Here is a 12,498-nt window from a genome sequence, read left to right as displayed (position 1 = left end):
GATCTGTGTCAAGTTGCTCCCGATTGGTTGACTTGTAACGTGCCCGCGACGATGTTTCGCATTTCCGTATTTTAGTTTTCAACTCTTTAAATAACTAACTAATAGCATTTTATTATAAATTAAGATTCATTTAACAAAAAATAGTATCATTAATTAACATTTAAATTTACTTTCATATAATTGTGATTTTATTAAATAAAATCTTGAAAAGGGTGCTAATTAAGTTTCACCGTGCTTTTTTGAGTGGGACGGAGGGAGTAATTCCAAGAGCTGAAAAGGGTGAGATCGAGATTTTAGGTCCTTTCCTTGTCCTAGAGGAAAACGCGTATGTCTTTGATATGTCCTTCTCGCTTTTCTTCCTTTTCCTGCAATTTCTGTTTCGTTTATTTGTGATGTTTGTATTTATGTTGATAGAAAAACGACATAGTATCTCCTGCATGAGCACCAGGCTTTTATTCATTTTTGTAAAGGTGATCGAAAACTTTATATTTCTGGTTTTTGCACTAGGCAAATGGCAACAGTGGTGTTCGCTCACAAGTCGCAAACAGTGATTTCACCTATCCTGTCAACTATCAAATGCGATTGCACTCTCACACGAGAATTCAATTCTGTTTGGTGCCTCGAGGCCCAGGTCTAACTTAGCCTCGGGTATGGGCCTAAAAGGAAGCCCATTGTCTCTGTCCACTTGGCTCGGCCCACTTATAAGAGCCCAAGCACCCGAACCACACGCCCCCCTAACCCTAACCTCCAGTATATAAGCTCGGTATCGCGCTTGCGGATCGAGCCCTCGCACGCGCGCCGCCGCCTCCCCGACCTCGCCGCCGCTTGCCGCAGACGCCTCCGTTCCAGCCCCCGTCGACGAGATGGTACGGCGCCTCTCCTCTCCCCTCTCTCCCTCCCTGCGCTGGAAAGGTGTACCTTCGTGTGCTGCCTTCCTCTAGATCTGCGAGATATTTGAGTGCGCTTGTGCTCTTGTATTTCGTGGGGCTGTACTACTACCCGTGCTGTTGTATTGCTGCTCGTTGGTGAATTCGTAGGCGTTGGTCCGTGGGATATTGTGGGTGCTGAATCATTGGAGTTTGCCGCAATTTGATTTCTATCGATGGGTCAGACCAGAGTTGTGTTGTCTTTTATGTTCGACGGAAACATGATTCTATTAAACATGAATAGGATGGGTTGTGTACATTTTGAGTGCTCAAGGTCAAGACATCCAAGTATTTGAGATTTGAGTTAGCATTTCATTATAAAATTTAGAGAGATTTTGATGCTAGGTCTTTAGAACTCAGTATATTAAAAAAAATGGGTTTATTCAGAACTCTGATGCTAAACTAACTTTTCTAGGCACAAGCTACAAATTTTATCCCACTGAACTGTTTCTCTTCAATGCTATATTTGTCCACTCAATTATTCCTGGAAAATGGTCATACTTTTCTCTTTCTCCACCAATTGTTCCTGTTCCATGTTATCTTCTTGTATGACGCCAATATTGCGTAACAGGCTTTGCAAGGCATCTAGTAGCATGGAAGTCAACTGCTTAGTTCTAGCAAATAAAAGACCTGACTTAATGCTATCTCCAATGACAAGTTTAAATGTTTACATGCAAGTAACAAGCATTTGGCATGATACTAAGTAGTCTTTGGAATCTTAAGCCTTTAGGTTTTAACTGAGCATCACAGTTTATCTACCAGTTGTGTAACTAAATTGTTTTTGCAATGCTTACTCAGACGAAGCGCACCAAGAAGGCTGGAATTGTTGGCAAATATGGTATGGAGTTCTGTAAATTGCCTTATTTACTTGCTCACGTATCTGTATTTTTCTCAACTTAACTCTTCCAATATTATAGGTACTAGGTATGGTGCCAGTTTGCGTAAGCAAATCAAGAAGATGGAGGTTTCTCAGCACTCCAAGTACTTCTGTGAGTTCTGTGGGAAGGTACATCTTTTGTTCACTTTTTTGTTGTACATTTTTCTGACTGCTTTGTACTGTTTGTGAAGTGTTAAATAGGCTTTCCTGGCTATGCATGTGAATGCTCTATAATGTTTGTAATAATAAATAGTATATGAAATCATACCGCATAGGGTCTAGAGTCTTGTGCTTCTGTGACCTTTAAGGGCAGCAATAGTTCTGCTATTGCAGTAATTGATCTCAGACCAGTTCTGGACTACAATACATGCTTGCACATTGATAATGTTTTTATGCAGCAGTCCTTGTATTATATCTTTGCCTGGAAAGATGGTCTCATAATTGCATTTTTAATTCCATGCATCAGTTTCTTTTTCTTTTGCAAATCAAGATGGTATCACACACAACACTTATTTTCATCAGCTGCTGTTGCCTCTTAGCAAGGAAAGATGGATACACGTATACCTTCCGTTCCATCCATTTTGTATATTTTTCCTTCATAGAAGCTCAATCAATCTTGGTCTTAGACTTCAATTGGCCTGTTAGGAACTCTAGAGTAGTTTGATATGTGAAAGCAAGTTTCCTTATATCCCTATCTTTCTGTTCCTGCATGTTTAGACTCTCTCATAGTTGTTTTATCGTTGAATGGATGGGCGTTTTATCTCTTTTTTACTGAATTGTTTCATCTAGAAAGGCGCAATACCATAAATATGAATAATTATCTGCATTTTACCCCCATAGTTGTCAGGGATATCAAGTTTCATCTGTTTTATTAAAAGCTGCAGTCCTTGGCATTAATGCTGCTGTTGTTGTGTGCTATTACAGTTTGCCGTGAAGAGGAAAGCAGTTGGAATCTGGGGATGCAAGGACTGTGGGAAGGTGAAGGCCGGTGGTGCTTACACCATGAAGTATGTTCTTGTTGCCAGCACTTTTTACCTTTAAATTAAACCATCTATTTTCACACCATATTTAGCTTATTTTGTATCGTGTCTCTGCAGCACTGCTAGTGCGGTCACTGTCAGGAGCACAATCCGTCGTCTGAGGGAGCAGACTGAAGCCTGATTGCACTACGTTTGTGCCGTAAGGAGTCCTGTGATTCTGTATCGAGTCAAGACCTATATTGGCTGTTGAGCCAAAGCACATCGTTTAGCATTTTTGTTCTCTACTTTAGGATCTCCTAAGCATGTTGCTAAAACCTGTACTTTGAAGCCATTGTGAACTTAAAATCAGTTACCTGCGATCCAAATATTGAATGAGCGCTTTGCGATGCAAAACTTGTTTTTTATTTGGCTATGGCGTCTGTCATTTCTGAGCCTATTCTGTTTGGTTAGCTTAGTGAGGTTATCAAACGATTAAGCTTTGTTTAAAAATCACACGGCCCGCGGACAATCCAACCTCTTATTGAAACTCTGAAACTACCTATTCTTTCCGCGGACAATCCAACCTCTTATTGAAACTCTGAAATTACCTATTGTTTCGATGGACTCTTGTGTTATGATATTGTTGTTTTGTCGATCCGTCACACGCCAACGAATGAAAAGAATGCGTTATATTTGTGAAAATACTGATGGTAAATTAAATTAAGTTTAACGCAACAAAGTTTGAACTCTCATGCGCATGAACAAGCCCGAACTCGCATGGACATTATCTGAACTCTGAAGGGCGTATTTTCAGCGTCTATTATGTCAAACTAGTAGGGGCAGGTTGCCCCAATTCCCAGATATAATAGGCAAAAATACCATTATTATTTTAACATAAAAATCCAGAAGTGCCACAGACGCCGCCGCACTGCGCCCCTAGAGGGGCGCAGTATCGTTCAAATCTTCTTCAGAAGGGCTTTGAGATGTGGCTGTAGACTGGTTGTGATTGTTGCCATCTGAACAACATATGAGAGCTCCCCATCTACCAATTGAAAAGCTCTTGTGATCTGTTTCACCTGACAAGAACACACAAGACCTTTGTCAAAAACTGTAATAATGAAAAAACACAAGCTAAATTCATCTCAGTATCATTTTAGAAGTATCCAAATTGTAGAAGTATCTAGTAAACCACTCCAGAGTTTTCAGGCTACTGAGGCTGTAGCAGTTGGACATAATCTCGGAGACCTGGTGGTTCAAGTGTGCCGATAATGCAGTAAAATCATATGGCAATGTTATTTCAATGTAGTGCACGGTATTAAGCAAATTAAATTAGTGCATTTGAAGAAAACTATAGATTGGTAATTCATCTGCAATATTCTTGTGAGCAGAACAAAAGTACCTTGGATGCGTTCCCCACAAGTTCGCTTTGGAGCGTCACTGTTTTCTTTTCAGCATCAAACGAACCCTTCTGCAATTTGGAAGTGAATGCATGGAGATAAATCGAAACACAATTAGGAAGACATATAAATTAAAAGAGCTCTCGCTAAGTGACATAAGAAACATTATCAATGGAATGTGACATAAGAAAAATTATTAATGGAATGATTAATCCGAATTCAAAACCTACTAGCTGATTCGTCATTACCTTTTGGCCGTATTAACCATAGATGTACAGAATGACAACTATCATTTGGGCATTGAACTATATTCACAAACATGTTTGGAGAGATTCTTGGAACGATTTCTGAAATAGAGGGGAAGGACCGAGCAAACCATAACATTGACAAGAATATGCAAAATGGAAACATCAGAAGATTGCAGGCTGATGAATGATCATAGTGTTAGAATCAACATGTCTGCCTGATTTAGTTTAGTTCTCTTTCTGTCGCTTTGCATAGGTCTATATGCACGAGCTGACGAGTTGTGCGGTTGCCGTGCGTGCGAGTTTATTTGGGGCATCAGAGATTATCTCGTGGCTGCCAGCATCTCACTCCATGAACGAGACACACGTCATGCGGGACACGGCACTAGCGCGGCGTGTGAATCGCTCTCGTGTTGTTATTTCCGTTGTAACCAACTGCCTTTAGATATAGCAAGAAAACCAGAAAACGCTGCAGCTTGTTCGCAGCACAAATTTTTCTAGAGTGCCGGATTGACTACAATGTTTGTGTGCGTTGTGTTTGTTCGAGTTCTTGCCGCCGATCTATTGGGGATTCCTAACAATTGATATCAGAGCGAGGTTCAAGGCTTGGACTTGAGATCGTGCTCTTTACAACATGTTCATGTCTCGAGGATGCACTCACTCTCTGTGTCAGCAGTCAGCGTCACCAACCGCACGTGCTCCTGGAGGCTCTGACTGCCATGCTTCGGGAGCGACCACAGGCTGGTTATACACCGCGTCGTCAAAGAGGCGGGAGACTCAACTGGCTATCTGCTGCTGCTGCTGATGAAGACAAACACAACGTACACTATGGTCAATTCGGCACGCTAGGAAATTGTGCTATGGACAAGCTGCGGAAATTGTGCTGTGGACAAGCTGCACAGTTTTCTGGTTTTCTTGCTATCTAAAGACAGTTGGTAACAACGGAAATAACTAAGGCAAGAGCGATTCTCATGTCGTGCTAGTGTCGCATCCATGTGCATGGTGCACGACGTGTGTCTCGGTCATGGCGTGGGACGTGGCCAACCATGAGCTAATCTCGAACGCCCCAAACAACTCGCACACATGACAACCACACAACTTGTGAGCTTGTGTATATAGACCAACGCAAAGCAACGGAGAGAAAACTAACTTAAATAAATTAGGCACACATGTTTATTCTAACAAATCTCCCTCTAAACTAGTGTGCCTAATCAATTGAAACCATACTAATTTGATCTTGCAGTTCTTGAAATCTTGCATAAGGTAGCGCCTTGGTCAGGATATCTGCGCGTTGACCTCTAGTGCTGATGAAATCTAGCTGAATTTCTCCATTCTCCAATGCATCATGAATAAAATGAAACTTCGTTTGGATGTGCTTGCTTCTATCATGGAAAATTGTATTCTTCATGAGGGCCAAGCTAGACTTATTGTGCACCTTCAGCTCAACGATGCCAAATTTAGTGTTCTTGAAATCGCCAAGGAGCTGGGCAAGCCAAATGCCATGGAAAGTAGCAAGAAAACTAGAAAACGTTGCAGCTTGTTCGCAGCACAAATTTCCTAGCATGCAGGATTGACTATAGTGCAGCGGATTCATTGTCCGGCTAGGGTTCTCCGCATGTGCGATCCATTGAGATCGACTGATTTCTCTACACTAATTTGTTGTCTTTCCAGGCAAAGTGTCAGTTAAAAACCTCATAGAGTGCCATATTTTCAATGCAAGCAGCAAGATGGGTGCTTGATTTTTGCTTTTGCATGCATGCGCATTTGGTTGAGTCTGTTTGTGCATGCACTTAAGGCCAGAAAAATTAGTTATGTGAATTAATCGGTGCCTAAGCATCCATGTAGGAGACCACACATACTAATAGTCCATTTTTCTAATAAAAATGTTGTTTTTTAACTGTTGAATATATGGGTAACGGTTTTAATTAGGCTTGCCCAAGCTCCGCCCCTGGACTACAGTGTTCACGTGTGTTGTTTTTGTTCAAGTTCTTGCTGCCGATCTCTTCGGGTTCTGGGTTTCCTAATACATAGTAGCAGGCATTGCTCTTTCCAATTATGGATAGCTAAATGTGGGTCAACACAAGTTTCACACCAGTTAAGGTCACATTTCAATGATATCGAGTGTTCCTCCTAATGGCTCTTGGCGTAGCACAAGAGAATCAATTCACTCACCAGTCAGCACATACTCTGCAGACTGCAGCTACCAGCATAGCAATTTGCGATTGTTCTCAAGGAGCATTGCAGGTGCAAGATAGACTCTTAACATCAGGCCACGTTTAGAATAATAACTCGATTGGCAGTAGGAGCTCACCTGAACCTCGGCCAGACCAGTGCTCTGCGAGATGACAACCTCGACGGAGCCGTCGGGGCGGGGCCGCCAGTACCCACTCTCGGCGTGCATCGGCTCGCCTGACGCCGCCTTCCACGTCCTCTGCGTGTACGAGATCACCGGCTGCGTGCGGCATGGTCGAGAAAAGGTAAAAGCTTTGGCGAGCGAAAGAGATATACAGATACAGGCGAGGAGGTCGTTTACCTTGGAGGGGTGGTGGGAGAAGAGGAGCTCCTCGCCGTAGCGGAAGGGGGAGATGGTGGGGAAGCTCCCCTCGCCTTCCCCGCGCCACTTCCCCAGCAGGAACGCCAGCGGCGCCACCGCCGGGTGCGGCGCGGCGGGTGCGGTTGCTCCGCCGCCTTCCATTTCCTCGGGGTCTCCGTTTCGATTCCTGGACTTATTTCTGCTCGTCATTTCGTCAGTTTGACTCTTTCCTCCTTCCTATTGGGCCTATTGGGCTTTGCAGTTCGGACGTTGAAGGGAAGCGTTCTAAGTTCTAACTGGCCTCAGGGGCAACATTTTATCTTTATTTTTTATTTTTGGGATCGACACTTTACTTAATACTTACTGACTTACTGTAGAATGGAATTCGTGGAACGTGATCAGGGGCACCTAGTATTTGCACGGAGAAAATCTATACACTTATATTCATCGGAATGAGAAGAACAGATGGGTGAAAGAAAAGAAAAGGAAAACTTATTACAGATTACCATTTTTTGCTTGATACATTTTCTCATTGCATTAGTATCTGAACACGGCGTAAAATAAAACAAAAAAAAATCAGCCAGACCACCACCACACGGAGAAAAAAAATAAAAGAAGTGGAGGGAGTGATCGGCACCGTTGAATCAGTGCATGCACCGCGACCTCTTGAATCTGAGCCGTCGGTTCTTCAGATCGTACTCCCAGAGGTGCTCCTGCTGCAGGATGTTGCCGATGACGGACAGGCCCGGCCACGGGCCCTCCTGCAAGCCGATGCACTTCACCCCGGGCGCCGCGTCGATCACGTAGCTCTTCGCCGGCGGCTCCAGGCGCGCCGACCCGGCGAAGTGCACGGCCAGCATTGGCAACGGCGCGGCGACGTCGCTGCCCGACGGCGACGTCCAGTTGTAGCAGTAGTCGAACGGGTCCATGGTCACCCTGGGTAGCCCCGCGAGCCTCTTGCTCAGCGCCGCCACCACGGCGCGGTACGCCGGCTTGGCCAGCATCGTCAGGCTCGTGCCGGAGTCGAGGATGGCGCCGCCGCCCTGCTCGACGTCCCAGACGGCGCGCGGGATCTTGAGCAGCTCCCCGGCGACGGAGACGCCCTTGACGGTGACCGCGTAGAAGGGGCGCGTCCGGTGGTCGAGCACCAGCGGCGTCTGGCGCGCGCCGGGCGCGCCTGCGGGGGCGGGCGTGGGCGCAGGCGCAGGCTTGCACGAGGCGGTGCCCTCCGACGGGCGCCGCGAGGAGAACGCCGGGTTGGGCCCGAAGGTGAGGTAGCTGGTGGCGTTCCGCGGGGCGAGGTGGTCGACGAGGCAGTAGGAGAAGCGGCCGCCGAAGCGCGACGCGGCGCGCGACGCGAAGGAGATGTTGCTGTAGCCGAGGCTGAGCACGCCGTCGGAGGCCAGGAAGCTCTGGCCGTTGTAGGAGGTGGTGCAGCCCAGCACGACGCCGCGCAGCTTCGCCTTCCTCGCCGCGCGCCCCGACAGCGCGATGGTCGCCGAGTCGACGCCCACCGTGCCGCGCGCCGCCGACCCGTCCTTGTACCTGCGTGCCGCCGAGCAAGTCAAAATACGCCACGGTTTAATTACGTGCATGGCGCGATTCAAGGATCGCGTGAACTCTCTTAGCCATCATCGAGGTATCGACTTAACAAAACATTGCAAATTGCAGCTAATCTTATGCCATCAAACCAATCTCCTGAAGACAACCAAATTGACCAAGTGATTGCTTTCAAATAAAAAACACGCGAAGAAAAAAAAAAGTTACTCTCTCCGTCCCATAATATAAGAGATTTTAAGTTTTTACTTGTAACGTTTGACCACTCGTCTTATTCAAAAAAATTTTAAAATTATTATTTATTTTATTTGTGACTTACTTTATTATTATCTACAGTACTTTAAACACAACTTTTCGTTTTTTATATTTGAAAAAAAAAATTGAATAAGACGAGTGGTCAAACATTACAATCAAAAAACTCAAAATCCCTTATACCGTGGGACTGAGGGAGTAGGTATTTTCGCATGCATCCGTGCACTGTATGCAGTATGCTTGAATTGGGCAGCACTTGAAAGGCAACACAAGTGGTGCACAAGGGCTGTCCTGCAAGCTAGTAACACATCCTTGAAGCAAAATGCAATCCTCTACAGCACAATCATTGAGCTAATGGAAAAGCCATGTCTTCTCATGAACTGTATCGCATAGACCTAACATGGCAGTGGCACAGCAGAGACCAGATCGAGATGCCCTAACATCAGCAGTGTCAAGTCCACAATGCCAACCTGATTAAGAGGGTGTTTGGGACCTCTCACAAAACCATAAGTCCCTGCGGGAGAGACTTATGTTTTTGAGAGAAGCCACTCTCTCCTAAAAACCCCCTAAGCAGACGCATGTCTCAAGATCATGAGATGGACGGTGGCACGGTGCAAATGATAGTACTTGAGTAGCAGCTCAACTCCATTCCAAGGTACTACTATAGTTATGTTTTTTAAAAGAACCGGGATCTTCAGGTAGTACAGTTACATTTGGACCGGAGGGTTAGCTAATTTATGACGGTCAAAGCATGCTTTGACCAAGGAGAACGTGGCCCAACCGCCCAGGTATGGTCCAACACTAAGACAATACTCACGTGGGGCTACATATTTCCCCTCTCCCCAAGAGGACTAATATAGATCATTTGAGAGTTGATAGCGAAGACTATGTAAGAAACAAGTTATGTTTTGTTTTTGCGCAGATTACCCATGTCGACGTCCTTTGATGCAGAATAAAAGGGGGATTGATACTAGTAAAATCCAACATTATCGTTGCAGACTAAAAGTAATTTGATTTTGGGTCGTAAAAAGTACAAACCCCAACTCGGCACATGATATCTTCTTTGACAGATAGGCATACAGGCGAAAGAACGTGATTACCAGTACAAGAGCAGTCTACAACTCGCATGTTCACAACAAAGCAAAAATCCAAAATACGTATGTATGACAATGTGGGCGGTCTCTTGCTGTTCTTTTGGCCGGTTTCGTGGGACACCTTGTTGTGTACCACAAAGAACTCCATGTCTCCATAACGCCTATCCAGTCTCGAGAGTCCACAGTGTTTTTTGTGGAATCCCAAAGGCTGAATAATTAGAGTATGCTATTTTGAAATCGATGATGATCATGCGTACATCTCTTGGTGGCAACGAAAACAAAAGATAAACGCTTGGATGATTACGTGATCTAGTAAGCAGATGCTTACAACCTCCACTTTAATCCTATAAAGGAATATGTTCAATATCCTGACACAGTAGCAGACACTGATGGAGTACAGCCCAATCCACCGTGCACATGGCGAAGGGAGGAAAAACAAAGCCGAGCACTGCTGCCAGCAGCCACACCATGCTCGATGAACCGCAGTTTTTTAGCTATCGCTGTTGCTGCCTGCCGTTCTACGACGTCGTTGTGCCTCTTCTTTTTGTTCCAGTGCATAAAAAAACCCAAGTAAACAACAATTGGCTGGCCTAGGAATGACCACCGGCAACGTGCATGCAGCAGCAAACAAATAGTAGTACACGGAGGACGGCCGGGCAAGCAGGCAGGCATGCATATCGATATCCTGTGGCGAGATGGGAGGTGCGTCCTTTTCTCCGGTGTCTAGGATCCAATGCAGCAGAGAACAGATGGAGGTGATGTGATCGGTCTCTCTGTCGAGTAAAGCTCTCGCTTTTCAGAGCTCGGAGATCAGCATCAAGGCGTGATTCGGCTAAAATCGCTTTCCAGAGAGCAGAAGCGATGATGGATCATGGATGATGGATGGCCTCGCGCGTGTGCCCGTGACAGCTCGGATTATTAGCGGGGGAAAAAGCATATACGAGAAGAAGACGCGATGAGTGAACGAACGCGTGTGGGCAAGCAGAGCAAAGCCCACATGACAGGTCGTCGACGCATTCAATGTGCTCCCCGAGAAAGCGACGATCCGACGACGCCTCCGACCCAAAAAAACCAGCGGCAGAATCGACCGGAGTTGCGATCAGAAAGACTTCGGTTCCGTCTCCATCGTCACAGGAGGAGTTGCGATGATGTAGAAGTATTCTACTACAATGGTATTTTTAGTGCTTTGAACTGGACAAGAAGGGTAATGTGTACGCACGCAGGGGAGACAGGCCGGAGCTGCTGCCCAGAGAAGAGCAGGGCTGCGTGCATCAATGGCGCCGCATTAATCGCGGCCCCGCGGCGTCTGCCATTGCCATGGATGGCCTTGGCGTGGAGAGATCCGACTCGCCCACCAACCAGCCACTAATTGCAGCAGCTGCTGCTGCTCGCATCTCATCAATGCCATGACCGAACCGCGCCCCACCCGGACCGATCGATCGCCATTGAAATCGCATTACGCGGGCTAACGTTTTTGTATTAGGGAGGAGCAAATGCGAATGCGAATGCGGATGATGAGGAAGAAGAAGAGAGAATGGTGGTGGTGGGAGTGGGACACTGACCGGTAGTCGTAGGCGCAGGGGTTGGCGGGGGTGGCGCAGGCGGCGAGGGAGAAGGGGAGGGACTCCCTGCAGGTGGCGGACGAGCACGGGATGGGCGCCCACGTCCGGGACTTGTCCGGCCGGAACGTGCGGCGAGGGGAGGCCGGCGCAGGCGCCGGGAGGGAGGAGGCGTTTCTGGGGGAGGCGGAGGCGGCGGCGGCGGCGCGGTGGCACTTGACCCAGGTGAGGTCGCTGCCGGTGTCGGCGACGAGCAGGAACGGCTGCGCCGGGGTGCCCACGCGGAAGCGCACGAAGTACTGGCCCGTCCCGGTGTACGCGCCGGAGGAGAGCGGCATCGCGAAGGCGGACGCGGTCTCCGCCGCGCGGCGCCGCCCGCGCGACGAGATGAACGCCATCCGCTCCCGGTCCATGCGCGCCAGGTCGGCCAGGGACGCCGCCGGCGCGAGCCGGAGCAGCTCGAACCGCGCCGACTTGCCGCTCGCGCCGGCCGAGGCCACGGCGACCAACAGCGCTGCCGCCACCACCAGCACCACCACGCGGCGGCGGCCCGCCATTCCCGACCCGCCGCCCCGCGGCTAGCTAGCAAGCTAGCCCGCCTCGCTCCCCGCCAAAAAAACGCGCGCGATAGTCCACCGGGACGGGGAGATCGACACGGCAATGGGCGTCGCGGCGACGGCGGCGCCAATGCGCGCGCGTCTCCTCACCGCAAAGCAGGAGCAAAGGCAAAAGCCGCCGCGGGTTCACTTCTCGCAAACTCGCGAGCGCTTCTGCTGCGGCTGCTGGTGCTGTATCGGCTTGTGCGTTGGTGTTGTGCTCGCGTTTCGGGCTCCGTGTGTGTCCGTATGCGGCAGCAGGGCTGCGTCGGAGTGCGTATTTATCTCTGCGTGGGGCGGGGCACGCAGCTCGATTTTTTTTTTTTTTTTGGTTTAGGATCGCGCCGCGGGTAACTGCACATTTGGGGCATTTGGCCTCAAGTTGTTGCGGGGGGAACTGTGCTGTGGTGGACTGGTGGTGGAGTCCGGGTGGCGACGCGGGCTTGTGCGCGCCGTGCTGGCTCGGAGATTGGATGGATGGCTGCAGCTGCTGCTGCTCGGCG

The 12,498-nt window shown here is 48.0% G+C and overlaps 3 protein-coding genes across 4 annotated transcripts; 1 reads left to right on the top strand and 2 right to left on the bottom strand.

The window, feature by feature from the left end:
* Positions 1 to 781: 781 nt before the first annotated feature.
* LOC4325282 (60S ribosomal protein L37a-1-like) lies at positions 782 to 3,361 on the top strand. 2 transcript variants are annotated; one of them, NM_001406235.1, is made up of 5 exons: positions 782 to 866; positions 1,725 to 1,764; positions 1,844 to 1,932; positions 2,728 to 2,810; positions 2,901 to 3,361. In NM_001406235.1, exons 1-5 carry the CDS (start codon positions 864 to 866, stop codon positions 2,962 to 2,964), a joined length of 279 nt encoding a protein of 92 aa, NP_001393164.1. In that variant the 5' UTR covers positions 782 to 863; the 3' UTR covers positions 2,965 to 3,361. The 2 variants fall into 2 exon arrangements, with proteins under 2 accessions (NP_001393164.1, XP_015622289.1); XM_015766803.2 differs by lacking the exon at positions 782 to 866 and having other exon boundaries at positions 1,698 to 1,764; positions 2,901 to 3,187.
* A 170-nt stretch (positions 3,362 to 3,531) lies between these two features.
* On the bottom strand, positions 3,532 to 7,155 carry LOC4325281 (UPF0678 fatty acid-binding protein-like protein At1g79260). Its single transcript, NM_001406234.1, has 4 exons — positions 6,938 to 7,155; positions 6,716 to 6,856; positions 4,162 to 4,230; positions 3,532 to 3,838 (listed from the first exon to the last, which is right to left on the bottom strand). Exons 1-4 carry the CDS (start codon positions 7,145 to 7,147, stop codon positions 3,719 to 3,721), a joined length of 540 nt encoding a protein of 179 aa, NP_001393163.1. The 5' UTR covers positions 7,148 to 7,155; the 3' UTR covers positions 3,532 to 3,718.
* Positions 7,156 to 7,407: 252 nt separating this feature from the next.
* On the bottom strand, positions 7,408 to 12,248 carry LOC4325280 (aspartic proteinase NANA, chloroplast). The gene is made up of 2 exons (XM_015774375.3): positions 11,403 to 12,248; positions 7,408 to 8,482 (listed from the first exon to the last, which is right to left on the bottom strand). The coding sequence occupies exons 1-2, from the start codon at positions 11,954 to 11,956 to the stop codon at positions 7,582 to 7,584; spliced, it is 1,455 nt and encodes a 484-aa protein (XP_015629861.1). The 5' UTR covers positions 11,957 to 12,248; the 3' UTR covers positions 7,408 to 7,581.
* Between the last annotated feature and the right edge of the window lie 250 nt (positions 12,249 to 12,498).

Source organism: Oryza sativa, chromosome 1, assembly GCF_034140825.1.
Source record: "Oryza sativa Japonica Group chromosome 1, ASM3414082v1".
Classification (NCBI taxonomy): domain Eukaryota; kingdom Viridiplantae; phylum Streptophyta; class Magnoliopsida; order Poales; family Poaceae; genus Oryza; species Oryza sativa.
The sequence above is the reverse complement of the archived record's forward strand: the minus strand, read 5'-3'. Positions and strand labels throughout refer to the sequence as shown.

Excerpts from the sequence above, each read along its gene's own strand:
- LOC4325282 (XM_015766803.2), top strand. The coding sequence starts at position 1,713 with ATGCTTACTCAGACGAAGCGCACCAAGAAGGCTGGAATTGTTGGCAAA. Across the intron at positions 1,765-1,843 it reads TGGAATTGTTGGCAAATATG|GTACTAGGTATGGTGCCAGT; the intron begins GTATGGAGTTCT and ends CCAATATTATAG. Across the intron at positions 2,811-2,900 it reads GGTGGTGCTTACACCATGAA|CACTGCTAGTGCGGTCACTG; the intron begins GTATGTTCTTGT and ends GTGTCTCTGCAG.
- LOC4325281 (NM_001406234.1), bottom strand. The coding sequence starts at position 7,147 with ATGACGAGCAGAAATAAGTCCAGGAATCGAAACGGAGACCCCGAGGAA. Across the intron at positions 6,857-6,937 it reads TCTCCCACCACCCCTCCAAG|CCGGTGATCTCGTACACGCA; the intron begins GTAAACGACCTC and ends TGCCGCACGCAG. Across the intron at positions 3,839-4,161 it reads TTGTGGGGAACGCATCCAAG|GTGAAACAGATCACAAGAGC; the intron begins GTACTTTTGTTC and ends TGTTCTTGTCAG.
- LOC4325280 (XM_015774375.3), bottom strand. The coding sequence starts at position 11,956 with ATGGCGGGCCGCCGCCGCGTGGTGGTGCTGGTGGTGGCGGCAGCGCTG. Across the intron at positions 8,483-11,402 it reads CCCTGCGCCTACGACTACCG|GTACAAGGACGGGTCGGCGG; the intron begins GTCAGTGTCCCA and ends GGCGGCACGCAG.